This window comes from Phytophthora infestans, genomic scaffold (assembly GCF_000142945.1).
Source record: "Phytophthora infestans T30-4 supercont1.2 genomic scaffold, whole genome shotgun sequence".
Taxonomy (NCBI): Eukaryota; Oomycota; class Peronosporomycetes; order Peronosporales; family Peronosporaceae; genus Phytophthora; species Phytophthora infestans.
This window is the reverse complement of record NW_003303757.1, coordinates 1,804,425-1,818,503: the sequence shown is the minus strand read 5'-3', so window position 1 is coordinate 1,818,503 and position 14,079 is coordinate 1,804,425. Positions and strand designations below refer to the sequence as shown.

Here is a 14,079-nt window from a genome sequence, read left to right as displayed (position 1 = left end):
CGCTCACTAACTCTTGATGGTGGAGTGTCAACATTGTTGCGTGGATTATGGGGTCCACACTTTCAAATACAAGATACCACGTTTACTGAAATCAAGTTTAATGACCCTCTTTTGGTAATATTCCAACTTGAAGTGCAAATTGTCGATGTGTGTGGAGTCCACTCGACTGCCAGTCGCCAATTCTCCAGGTCCTATACACATATATCTTCTAGTAACTTGACTAACAATGAGCATGCTGCGTCTGCTGCCGTGTGCTCTTGCGGCTGTCACCGTCCTGCTGGCCCCCGCAGCCGCCGAGGAGCGCTGCTTCCACAAGGACTTCATGTTCGGCTCAGCCACCGCCTCGTACCAGGTGGAAGGTGCCTACACGGAGGGAGGTCGCACACCCAGTATCTGGGACGATTTCTGCCGAGAGAAACCCGGTCTAGCTTGCGCCAACGTGGCCGACGACTTTTACCATCGCTATCCTAGCGACCTCAAAATGATGGCCGACGACGGTCTGCAGTCTTTTCGCTTTTCGATCTCCTGGTCGCGTGTCATGACGTGGAACTCGGCGAAGCGCCGCATGGTGCCCAACCCGACCGGTATCGCCTTCTACCACGACCTTATTGATGATATGGCTAAGAACAACCTCAAGCCGATCCTGACTATCTACCACTGGGACCTGCCGTCGGCTCTGCAAACGGAGCTCTCCCCGGCAGGCTGGCTCAGTTCGGACATAATTGGGCACTACGTCGACTTTGCTACGCTCGTGTTCCAGGAGTTCGGCCAGAAACTCGACTACTGGACGACGTTTAACGAGCCGTACTCGTTTGTTACGCAGGGCTACGGTACCGGCGTGCACGCCCCCGGCTTCACCGGATCCGATACCAACACATACGTTGTGACTCATAATCTCCTGCGTGCCCATGCTCTAGCGGTGCAAAAGTTCCGTGAATTTCGTAACAACGGTATTGTGCGACCTACGGCTCGCATCGGTATCGTGCTGATGGCACACATGATGTTCCCGCTTGACGCCTCCAATCCCAAGGACGTTGCTGCCGCTGAGCGCGCGCTGCAGTTCGACTACGGTTGGTTCCTGCAGCTGGTGATTACCCGGCCGTCATGCGCGAGGTGGTCGGCGACCGTCTTCCTCGTTTTACTGCGCAAGAATCAGAGACCCTCAAGGGATCGTACGATCTGTTTATGATCAATCACTATGCTTCCAAGTCCGTGACAGACTGCGACTCGCCGACGTCCAAACGTGACTGTGATCAGCTCACTCTTGGCTGGGAGAAGGACAAGGGTGTTGACGACACACGCGCTCCCGAAGGCTCGCGTTCTTCCAGCAAGGACCGCAACGGCAATCGCAACTGCGCTTGGTTCACGGCGTACCCGCCTGGATATCTGGCTTTGATTAAGTGGGTCGCTGCACACGATCCGTCGGCTGATGTCTTGCTGACAGAGAACGGTTGGTGCGGCAACGCTGAGGCTGATGGTGCTGAAGACCAGATGTGGTACTACACGAATTATATGGAACAGGTTTACAAAGCTGTGACCGAGGAAAATATCAAAGTCATTGGCTACACGGCCTGGTCCTATCTGGATAACTACGAATGGGGCTCCTTTGAGCCACGCTTCGGACTGTACTACGTCAACTTCACGTCCCAGACTGGTTCCACGAACTACGTCTCGGCGAAGCCCTCGGAGCTCGAGCGCATCCCACGTCCGGCTGCCAAGTGGTTCAGCACACTGGCCAAGACGAAGTGCATTCCGGCGACCTCGGAGGTTGCAGCGGTGAGCGCCCCTATCGAAATATCCGGCAGCGAAGATCTGTCGACCTGGTCTATTGTGGTCATTGTGATCGCGGCAGTCGTGGTGGTTGGTGCCGCTGTTGTTGCTATCCGCGCCTATAACAACCGCCGTGAATCCAGCAGCGAGCGCAGACCGTTGCTGTAAAGTTTTCGGTACGGTTTTATACAGCATCTGCCCGATCAACCAGTGGTTGAACCACGTCTGGTTGGTTAGAGATATCCCCTTATTATGCGTTAAAAAATATTATAAGGAGTGGATCGGTTTGCAATTTGCTCTTTGAAATAAAGTGTACTACTGCTATTCAAAATACTTTGAAGTCCTTTACTTCGTTTCAGATTGACTACATAACGTGGAAGCTTTTGGGGTCTTTCAACTTTATATTAAGAAAAAGAATTATACGGTATCAATAGCCCGAGACTGAACTCTATCTACTGTGGTCTGATTTGAATTTTCGTAGTTAATGCCAGTTGAAGTGGCCCCACAGAGACTACATCATTGCCTATTCAAGTTGGAGGTGCTGCAGAGCAATGTGGTGAAGTGTAGCATAAAAGTTTCTGAAGAAAGCTTTAATTGTGTTACGTACGAGATCGGTTTCGTAAACGATGGTATTGCAGTTCAAAGCGGATCTTGCGCAGAGCAAGTTGGTGACCAATTCCTTCATTCTTCTTTTCGCGCATCACATTATCTCAAAAACGCCACAACCCCGTGCCTGATGTCAATCACTCCCTCTTCACCGCTAGAACCCGCGTTCTCGACGGTATCCGCGATGGGGAGACTCGCTGGTGGTAGCGAAGCACAACGGCATCCCCGAGTTGACCGCACGCCGAATCATCTGTCGTATACCTGCTCCTTCAAGGGTCGTGTAGTCCGCGGCTGTTCAGGGAGTACAGTCTTGTTCAACGGCGAGAACGGTAGATAGGAACACTTAAAAGAATATAAGCTTGTTTATTGACTTAGCTTCCTCTTGAGTAGAAGGAGATATATATAATACTGAGAGCTAGCTGGAAGAGAGGTCTAACACATTTTCTTCCTTACATACACTACACCGCTTCTCTTATACTAGAAAGAAGAGTTCACTACACCTGACGTCCGCCCTCGTGGGACAACATGGAGTTCTGGGAAGGGACTTGATGACGCTAGGTGCTTTGGTCCCACGACGCCTGAGAATCAGCGTTCTTGGACCACCTTATAGAACCATTCTAACGGGCTCGGTCAGGGGCACGCGAGGCATCGAGCTCAAGGGGGGGCCATCCTGACGGGACGGCCGGGCGAGGAGTAGCCACAGGGCCTCGGGTCATCCCGTCGGGGCGTATAGCTCCTGCAATGACCCCTTCGTTCCCGGGTACGGGACACATCGCGACAGAGCTGGTCGAGCCTCTGCACGGGGTGATACTTTCTGTCTGCTTATAGCGCGCGATCGAGATGTAGGATGCCTTAGAGAAGTATCTGAGCGATAGCTGCACGGGTACACTGGTCGAGATGCTGTACGTCGACGTCGGTGTGCGGCTCAGCTTGTCCACCATCAGCAAGAAGCTGATGGGGATGCTGATGCATTCCTCTGCATCGGGTGTATGACCCTGAATTTGGTTGCCAAAATGGCTCTGCATTGCCAGCACGCAGTCGTCGACGATGAACGCATGGAAGGCAGGAAGAATCATTGCGATTGCTAAGGACGTGCGCGAGCGTTACGGCCTTAATCAACACTGACACTTGCGAAAAACGCCGTGTAGAGGGGAAGGCCCTAAATGTACATGAGTGCGTCTGCTCCGTGGTATAGATTACTCCTCTCGAGCGCAAACCGAGCATTCGCACTACCTGGCGCTGCTCATGAAGACAGACACTACTGTACGTCGTCGCGGGACTGGCTCGCGGCTAAGGTTTTCGTAGTAACTACCTCTCGTTGGGCATGTTTGCCGTGCATCTTGGTGTGCTCTGTATGATGTCTCAATGGCGACGGTCACCCGATATGGTCAGCAGATTCAACGTGGAGATTTCCCGGTAAAGCAACATGGAGGTCACTTAAATCTGAGCGAAAACAAGATCGAAAATGGCTAGCTGGTACAATGGTTTCGATCGTTTGCCGCTTCCGCGGGTGGCGTGGTGCCTGTTCGCATGCGCATTTAAAAGCCAGTCGACGGCGTTGTGCGCAAACACGGCTCTTCAGATAACTACATAATGCTACCGAGTCACTTTACGTGGGATCTACTTCGTGGCGAAATGCAAAAGTACGCTCTCGAGGATAGCATCGACGTTCGTGAGCCTAAGTACTCAGCGTTCAGGAAGCCGTCTTGCCCCCCTCCCTCCACACACACAGACACATACACATACACACACAATTCACATCCGAGCCCAACGCAGCAACGTGTGCGACTTCGGTGCGATCCTGTACTGGAAGATGAAGGCGAATTACCGCGAAGCTCACAGAACAACTCGATGCTCAAACAAGCGCAGCCGGAAAGAGGAGGTATGTGTATTAAGAATACAAGAAGCATTTTGCTTAACGGCTGGCTTCTGCTGAGTACGCTAACATCATTTCGATTTACTGTGAGCGTTTCTGTAGTAAGAAGTACCAGCGAGATCTGTCAGCCGCTTCGGATGATCACGCTGTGATGATCATGGGCTACAGCAAAAAGCTGAAGCTGCCGAGTGTTTTGTCGACTCCGTCTCAGAGGTAGTTTATATCGCTGTTCAGTATCTATTTGTTTGGATCTACTACGCTAACAAGGGCATTCAGTACAGCTACCTGTTCGTCAAGTCTGTCGCTGAAAAAGGAGCGGATGAAGTGATCCGCATGTTGTACCACTTTATTACCAAGATTATGGCTCCGAATGGCTACATGAAACTGACAGTCTATGCGAACAACTTCGCGATCAAGATTTTGTTTGGTTTAGTTCAAGCTGGCGAACTGGGGTCAATTGAACATAAGTTCTTCGTAAATACAAAGCCTGCTGCTGTCGGGGATTTGGCCATATTCGCAAAATATTTGCGAGTGAATACGTCTGGATTCTGGATTAGCTATTGGAGGTCATGAGCGTAGCATCAAGTTCGGCACTGGTACGCATTCCGCCGAAAATTTCCGTTTTCAAGGTTTTAAGAAGATCACATCAGAATCCTTTAAGGACCTGAAGACAGCTCAAAAGAAGTTAGATTTTTTCGATGAGGGCTACCAGCCCAGGGCCGGTAGAATGCCGAGCGGGTCCAACCAGCGACGTACAGATACAAAACCTGATGGCTTCATGTGTCAGTATTTTAACATTTGCTAGATTTTGTGCTTTGTTCGAGAATCATCACGAGGTTCTACCGTGTCTGCCACCTAACTGCAAAAAGAACTAGCAAATGCACAACAAAGTGCGGCCGTACGTAGCATCAAAATAGGGGCGGATTGCACGCACCATCTGTATGATAGTGTATCGCTTTAGGGACGAACACATGCAAGATGTGAAGGAACTTCACACCAACCCAAACGATATAAACACTACGTTCACTGAGAATGTTCAGTGTCATACGATCGCAACTACACTGGTAATGGCACTTACTGTACGATCGCAATATGTGTAGTTGTGACTTAGAGCGGAAAGAACGTCGCTATCTTCAACTGCTGAAGAATAGCATTTACGCATTTAATGTTAATGTATTGTATGAAAGCATTGTCCACGTGTGGCCGCACTGGTTTTAAAGGTTCAACTATAGGTGGCAATTCGGTTCGAATAGCTTCATCCGAAATAATTGGATGAAGCTGCTCTTGGCTGCATCACGGTCGTCGTTGCAGCCGACAATGACTACAAGATGAGGGACGGAGTGGAGGTTGTGGCCAACATGGTCCGTCTTTCTTTGTCGTCAACGACTTAGGTCTTACTGCAGATCCAATCATACGCTATAATAACCCCACCGAAACGTATCAAGACTACAATTTGCCCGATGTACTGCAAACCAAACGAGCGACAAAGGGGACGACCACGACCTGGATTATACTATACAAAAATGCGAAAGAATAGGATGGTTTGAATAAAGTAAGTGAGGAGATCGATGTGTTGAACGGAATATTGGAGCTATTATAACACTCCTCGGTCGAGGCTGCAGACCCCTCCCCCTTTTCAGCCTTTACTCCCTCCACCGGCGTGGCATTCACCATGTCCTCCTCGCTCACAGCCCAGTGGACAGTCCCACTGATGTCCTCGAGTAGTCTGGAGTCGATCTCCGAGATGTTCTTGAACTTACTTGTAACGGGCCTAGAGTGTCCGTTACTAGCTTACACGTAATAATGAGGAAGCGTGCAAGTTCCGCGATAGTGAAGCCAAGTGCTTAGTCTGAAGGAAAATCAACTCTGTTTTTATTTAGGTCCAGGGCAGCTTGCCCTGACCACTCAAATACACGTCAACCCCTTATTGGCTGATAATGGGTCTGGCTCCCCATATATCAACCAATAGGATGACGGCAGTTCAGCACACGCTAGCCGTGTGCTGCTGCACCTACTTTTGTAATATAAATCTACCTACTTATGTAATGGCGCGGCCCACTACATTACTGCTCCGACGGGCTTACAGCGTCAGCCAACTTAGCCTCATTGTTGCCGCCCTAGTGGTTGGAAGACGGGTCGTTCTGACGATCTATCTTCTTTTGAATCTCCTTGAGTGCAGGAATACGCTCCAGCGTGTCTTCGTCCCAGTTGATCTCCTTACCCTTGACCTTGAGGTTCTCGATTTCCTTACGCTCCTTGCGGCTTGAGTCGAGCCACTTCTCCATGCGCGTAATGTCGCGTTCAATGACAACCTTGAGCCAGTCGAATACGTCCCGCACCTCCTTATCTCCTGGTCCACCTTGAAGCGCTTAACGAACTCGGCACACGCCTTGCGGACGTAGTAGTTGCGGTGAACCTTCAAGCGAGCTGTTTAAAGGACCAGAAGTAGACTTGTTTATCGAGGCGAGCAGGTCTACAATGCCAACTTTTGACGTAACGGATGCAGTTGTTGTGAGCGTAGATCTGCTTGAGACGGAAGCAACCGTTCAGTCCGTCATGTTCCTGAATCTGGCAGGTCGTCAAAGAAAGAATCTTAATGGAAAAACTACTGCACAGATGACGTACCTGGTTGTCATTGATCCAGAGCACATCGAGGTTGACGAAAGCATCGAAGTTCGCAATTTTGTCGATGCGCTTATTTGCCATGTACAGCTCGGTGCAGTTTTTCACATACTTGTGATTCTTGATGGGCAGCTCCGCATGGGGATCCGAAAGCCGCCATTTTCGTGTCACGTTTGCAGTGGACATGATAGAGTTCGAAGAGCGATCAAACTAAAATTGTAGATTAAAAACAATGACAGTGACGAGCAGATTTTACAGGTTATTTTAAAGAGAACCCGTTTTCTTTAACGACACTTTTGCTCTAATTAGCTGGCACGTCGTGGAGATCATAGTAGTTGCTGTGTGCAGTCCGATCGATCGCCACAGCCATGTCCCTACCAACGACATACAACGTGAGGAACAATAAGGCTGCTCTAGTGGGCAACTGGGTCGAGGAAGAAGCTCTCCGTGACAAGACCGACCACGACCGTCGAAAGGTACCAGCACCTTACCTCGCACCAGGAAAGTAGTTTTCGTATCGCTCCCAATCTCTCAGCTGTGCGTTTCTAACCTGCTGCTCTTTGTGGATGTCCAGACCAAAAGGAGTCTCGGATCGAGCCGACATACGAGCGTGTCCTCCAGTATGACACATCTGCAAAGATCACTTTAAACAGTCATGCCAGCAAGATCACGCCACCTCCGTTCGAAACTACACTCCAAGCGAGCCACCGGTACGCCGACTAGATCTGGACCTCGAAGCTCTCTTCATGACCAGTACTTAGCTGAGACTGCCTAGGGGCTACACAGTGAGCAGCGTGCACGCGAACGAGAGGAGCAACAACTCGATTGCCACGAAGTAGCACTCACGACGATAGCGACTTCGAACCTACCGGTGAACACTTATGCGCTGGTCAAGGAGCGGATTCCTCGAGGACGCAATGGTTCTCTGGCTCGTCAAGTGGACCCAAATATTCAGCATTTGACGAAGGCGCAGACTGACAGCATCGACCAAATGAAACTGGATCTAGTACAGAGCACGACTGTCACCAGGTACTCGTACGCAGTGAATCCGTGGCTTGAACTTTGCCGCGACTGTCTCGGAGGGAGAAACGCCTTTGGTCAACCCAGCACATTCACAAACGAGCTCAACGACCCGACCAAGCGCCACGGAGAAGCTACCGAGCCTGGTGCCATTCACGATGAAAGAATCGGCGCCAGTGTGCACCAACGCTCAGCGTTATGGAGACTGCTGACTCTGCTTAAGGGAGCTCCCGATACTACTCGACGTCTTCTCGACATGCTAAGACACGGATCAGACGCCAGAGCAAACCAGCTACAACAGGAGAAAGAGCGCGAATATATCATACTGCACGACTTCCGCACGGCGCTCGTTGCAGCAGGATCTGCTCTCCCTGCCAACAGCGACGTTCGCGGGCTGATGGCCATCCTCACAACTTGCTTGACCAGACGGTTGGCCTCCACCTTCTTGCGGTTCGGGTGGCCGTGCCGCGAGTCCAACACTCAGTTGCCGGCGTTGTTAATGAGCTCCGTGATGAGACACTTCTTCTCCTCGCGCTTGGACTCCTCGTCGGCCAGTATGGCAGTCTCTGTATCAATGAGCTTGTCAAACTCGGAGATCATATTCTCCTCCTGGGCGGCATTCTTCACCTCTTCCTGGTCGTCCAGCTCCTTCTGGAACTGGGCGTGGCGACGACAAGCGTCGTTCATGAACTCGTCGCGCTCGTACACCTCGGCGTCGCCACCCTCCTGCGGGTTGCGCCTGTTGCTGTCCTTGACGGCATGCAACTCGGCGGCACGGACCTTCATGTCGGCCTCGAGACGGGACACGTACTCAGGCGTGATGACCAGAGCGTTGCGGGCCTCGTCCAGCGTATTCTTGCAGTCCTCACGGTGCTCATCGAACAGCTTGCAGTCGGAATCGCGGTCCTCCGTAAGAGCAGCGCGCTTGAACAGAAGCATGGTCTGCGACTTGGTATGGCGGGAAAACTGGTCGCTAAAGACGTCTGTGCGCTTCTTGCCGCGCGTGATGCGGGCGTCGTGCTCATCCAGACGCGACTTGGTGATGTTGGTGCGCTGAGTCTACACCACACTCCTTCTCGTACCCCTCGTCGAGAGCGTGGAGACGCGAGCGGCACTGAGCGATAGAGCGCGTACGGGCGTTAATCTCCTTCTTGAGACTCAGCAGGTCGGAATCGATAGTCTTGACATTCTTCTGACGTGCCTCGGCCTCCAGACTTCCAGACGCTCGGGCTCCTTCTCCTGGCTCTTGACGGACTGGGAGTGCATGTCAATGATCTCGAGCGGCTCCATGCCCTGCAGATCCTTGGACGATTGGAAGATACCGTACGAGTGCACGATAAAGTCGTTGGCAATGTCCTTGGATACGGCCGGATCTGGAAGATGCGGCCTCACACGTATTCAGGTACTTCTTGGCCTGCTGGCGCAAAAAACTAAATGTGGCAACGAACAAGAGCTGCAACTTGCAGTGCAAGTGCAGGTATGGATGTAAAGAGAAAAATGGTTGGCAGCTGTTACGTAGCGAGCAATAGAGTATGATCGGCTCATAATGATCGGAGCGGGGCCTGTTCTTTAGAAACATAAGACCGATACTTCACCTGCGTCTACGCTTGTTTTGAGCTCTTGCCTCACGTGCTCTAAACGTGGGGGCCAGGACCTACGCAGAGTATTAGTGACTGGAGTCTCCAAACGCGGCAAATGAAGGAAAGCTTCTTCGAGTTGGTTGGCCGCAGCAAAAACTACACCCACAACGTCACTTATCGGATCAGCACTCGCATTGCGCGGCGCATCGGCTCTGGTATCAGTGTTGTCCTCGCTATCAGCCAACGTCGCTGGACCATAAACTGAGAAACCTGCTTCCGGTTCCGCTGCGACACCAGCTGCATCCTCACCACCCCCAGCCGGTCTCCGCACCGATCTTTGCTGGTGAGCTGGGCGTTCGAATCTCTGTGACGGCATGGGAATTCCAGGGCAAGGGAGCCCAGCAAACTGAGTCGGCACATGCATGTGCGACCGGTTGCATCTACGATCCATCCACCGGTCAGCATGTTCTCCCACATTAACCTAGCGTAGGTTTGGATTCGTACGTGCATGCTGACTTAGGTAGTACAGAGTCCTCAAAATGTACTGTCCTCGGAAGGACCAGCGGGCTTCGGAGCCACACGCACGAGCACCGAATCTTGTACACGGTGTACCACTTCTGCATCCCACACCTATTTTTTGTCGGTCCTTCGATACGCAGCAAGCAACCTTTTCGACACAATTGCTCTACCGACAGAAGTCATATTTGATGATACATTTACAAGTTTAAAGTTTTGTGATTTTGCTCCGACGGGTTGTTGGTCGTAGCATACCCTGTAGGTGTGTGGTAAACTTGCCAACGCGAAAAGCGAGCCCCCGTAATCCATTGAGAAATAATGTGGTTTGATACACGCCGAAAACGAGGCCTTAGCTCACCGACGCCGCGCCATGACCTCAGAACAAATTCTCGCTTTCGAAGATACTGTTGTTCATCGCATGAAAAGTGCAAATCGTATAGATTCCTAAAAAACATATTTACCGAAATCAAATCCAGCTTTGCGTCATGTGCATGTTTAAACACATTCTGTGTTACGTGGAACCAACACATCAAAATGGTGGTTCCGTGTAACTCTGCAGTGCAGTTTTGTTGGGCTTTGTCTGCGTCCATCATGACAAAGTCAGGCGAGAATGGCACCCCAAATTCCTTCAACATGACTCTTTTTAAACAGGAAAGGTACCAAACAATATCCTCGTTGCGCCTTTGAGATATGCACCACTACACAATTGGCAAGAAGGCTCCGCTGCGATCTGAAAAGCCCAATACAGAAACAGGGTACTTCTGCTTCACACAGTTGTGTGTTGTGTCCATGTGCAGTAGCGTAGTTAGAGACGGGTCTTGCTGCACTTCAACATAACGCTCTAAAAGCCGCTTGCATGTCAAACCAATGCGAAATGGGTTGCCTTGAGACCCCGTGCCGAGCGCAGGCTCCACAATGCCGTCCACAACGTTTGTGTCGCACAACATTAGCAATGCGTCTGGGTCTGTTTGCCAATAATGCAAGCGTTCGCTGTCGTACATGCGCTGACGGCAAATCTCCAGCACGGGGTCCATACTATCCGGTCGGTTTTTTCGCCACCATCCTTTTGATAGTTTTGGACCTGTGCAAGCTGCGGGGGAGGTCCACCAATACGCCCATCCTTAACCTTAATCTCACGACACAAGAATGCGTACAGTGCCTGCGCTACCATAGACGGAGAGTCACATAGCTTGACATCTAGATAGGACTTCATCTCGGCGGTCAGCTCAGATGCAATAAAGGACGGTGGAGCATCGACGGCCATCGTTTGATCCCCTTGCTCGAATATAATTTTTCCGTCACTTTCTTGACACTCCAAGATCTTATAGCGACAAGTGCATATTTCTGTTGTAGCTTTGCAGCGTTGTGATTTTCATTTAGTTACGATATACCGCATTTCATGCCATGTTACAGCCAGCTCATCTTCGTAGCGCTCAACATGATCAATTGTACAATGGTGTAGCTCACTTGTAGGCCGTGAAAAGCTCGACAATCCTGCCAGAAAGTCATCAAAAGGGACAGGATCACCATATTTCCACACTTCATGCCACGACAGACGTCCTGTACGGCCACCGTGATCATTCACCATTGTATCGATGCTCCACGTACAATGCTGTTAATTTTTAAATTACTTCGATGTTGTGAAGCTAAGCTCTTAACTATTTTAATAGTAGTGGCTAGCGATATCTATTTGAAGAGAGAAAAGTTTTTGCGAAACGACACCTATTTTTGGTGTGGTGTACTACTCTTTCTTTTGGTGACCCTTTCTGCGTATGTGGCGCTAGTCATCCTATTTTTCGTGTTCGATAAAAAAAGAGTGCTTTGGATGGCTCTCCTAATGGCCGAACGACCTCGAAGAAAGACAGATGCTCAGGATAAAAGGAATGTGCTAGGTGCTTTGGAGGTGAAGAACGTTGCGCTATAAACCGTATGGGTGGAGCCGAGACCAAAATCCGACAGCTTTCGGTTCGCTGGTAGGAGTGAAACTCAAGTTAAGCCAGCGAAACCACATCTTCAGTGTGCGAGGAAATCCATGTGAGAGTTGAGGTAGTCATAATGCTGGCAGCTAATCGATATGATTCTACCGTTCTGTTCTCTAAAATGTAAAACAAAACGAAGCACCCCCCCTGTCGTTTTGAAGAGTAGAACACACACTAAAATTTGACGATGTAGGAGACCAAATTAGAGTATGGGAATAGTCTCAACCGATTCCACGTAGAATAAAGACCCCTAGAAACAAAGAAAAAACTGCGAGAAAGTCGATTTTGAGGTAGATACGTTTTCTGACAGACGCTCCTCAACCTGTTGGCAACTGCTGAAGGATCTGAAAGCATCAACGGCAAGAAAAAAACGCTTATCTTTACAATGGTGTGCTGAAATCGCGATTCGTACTTAGGTTCGCTAGCATCTTTTCGTTTCAAAATGTCACTCTATCCAGGCTGTTCTGAATACTAATAACGGACTGCCTAACTGATTTTCGTACTTTACAAAACATATTCATGGTGTCAAATACAGCGTGTTAAAGTCGGTTTATACTTGAAATTTGTAAGATTTCATCTAATTACGAGTACCCTTTCTGAAAAACACGGCATTCCTGTTCACCGGCTTTCCATAGATGTTACCCTATGCAACATGAACACGATGTATCCTACAGCATGTGAATCGGAAAACGGACGATTCCACTCCTAAGTCCAAATCGACCCGAAATCAGTGATGCACTTTTTATCAAGAGAAAAACCACGATGCAAGTAATGGCAAGCTGCAACCAATGCAATCGCACGAATCGCACCACATTAATTTTGCTTGCACGGTCTTACGTTAGCACAAATGCGGCTGTCAATTTTAGATTCTTACTCTTTCTCGTCGCTCGAGCCTTCCAAGCCATTATTCTCTTCCTAGCCACCCCGTGTATATCTGGTGCTGGCTCTAGTGCCGGGCTCAACACTCCCACTAAGTGTCGTCCGTAGTCTTCAGGTCTTTGACCCCAATCAGTTCTCTCAGCTTAATGAGCTGGTAGAGCTCTTGTCAGAATGTCTGCTGCCGTGTCACTGGTCGAGGAGTACTGAATCTCGAGCCTCTTCGCTTCTACGAGGTCTCTTGTAAACAAGTATCGAACTTCGATATGTTTCGTAGCTCTGTGATTCCCAGGATTATTTACTGTACTTATGGCCGCTTTACGGTCATACGATAATTGCACTGCCTTTTCCTGCGGAAGCCCCATCTCCCTTAACGGAGACCAAAGCAACTCGCTTTCCTTTGCTCCTCCTCTAAGCGCGATGAGTTCTGTCTCTGCAATAGAAATAATACATGAGCCTAGCTTCATGCTACATAATGATACACTGCTGCTTGCCATGGAGAATACATACCTTGTAAGTGATTTACGTTTTTTTTGGGTTGAGAAGCGAAGCTTGCGTCTGTGTAGACTTCATACGTCACCGTTTTTTAAGTTTCATCAAGAACTAGACCGTACGTTGACGTACCTTTCAAGTATTTCAGCACTCTCCTAGCTGCGTGTCAGTGTGTTTCATTGTAGCACGACAGAAACTTGCTCAGTTCTCTGACTGTGTTTGTAATATCTGGTCTGGTTCCTCGTTACTGCAGTTACCCCACAAGCCCCCGACAATCAAACTTTGAGCTGCGATTTTTTGAGCTGACATCTCCATCTCAGCTACCAGATCCACGCCTCTCATCTGTGGTGTTGACACCGGTACACACGCTTCCATATTAAACGTTTTCAAAAGTTCCAGGCTATTGCGGGCCGGGAGATTGTCATCGTCTTTCTTTCCCTATTCCGATGGACTTCTATCTTCACTATATAATGGATGTCACCCGGGTTTTTAATCTTAAATCTTCCGGATAGAGCTTGCCTTCAACTGATTGATCAGTCCCATGTCACGAGACATAATTGTAAGGTCATCCACAAAGACCACCACAATGATCCATTGCTCTCCCACATTTTGGACATAGATGCAGTACTCCTTATTGCATCGGACGAAACCAAGTCCTGTGAAAAGCTAAGGAGGACCTTGTACCAGATCTTTGGTGCTTAGCTAAGCCCATATATATGCTCTTACGCTCACAAACTAGCCC

At 49.6% G+C, this 14,079-nt stretch overlaps 3 protein-coding genes across 3 annotated transcripts; 2 read left to right on the top strand and 1 right to left on the bottom strand.

The window, feature by feature from the left end:
- Positions 1–226: 226 nt before the first annotated feature.
- PITG_01484 (beta-glucosidase, putative) lies at positions 227–1,938 on the top strand (the record flags this gene model as incomplete). The annotated part of the gene is made up of 2 exons (XM_002908099.1): positions 227–977; positions 1,085–1,938. 2 exons carry the CDS (start codon positions 227–229, stop codon positions 1,936–1,938), a joined length of 1,605 nt encoding a protein of 534 aa, XP_002908145.1.
- A 4,431-nt stretch (positions 1,939–6,369) lies between these two features.
- PITG_01483 (uncharacterized protein) lies at positions 6,370–7,478 on the bottom strand (the record flags this gene model as incomplete). Its single annotated transcript, XM_002908098.1, has 4 exons — positions 6,370–6,602; positions 6,739–6,820; positions 6,878–7,084; positions 7,425–7,478. 4 exons carry the CDS (start codon positions 7,476–7,478, stop codon positions 6,370–6,372), a joined length of 576 nt encoding a protein of 191 aa, XP_002908144.1.
- A 1,101-nt stretch (positions 7,479–8,579) lies between these two features.
- PITG_01482 (uncharacterized protein) lies at positions 8,580–9,037 on the top strand (the record flags this gene model as incomplete). The annotated part of the gene is made up of 2 exons (XM_002908097.1): positions 8,580–8,938; positions 9,022–9,037. 2 exons carry the CDS (start codon positions 8,580–8,582, stop codon positions 9,035–9,037), a joined length of 375 nt encoding a protein of 124 aa, XP_002908143.1.
- Positions 9,038–14,079: the final 5,042 nt, after the last annotated feature.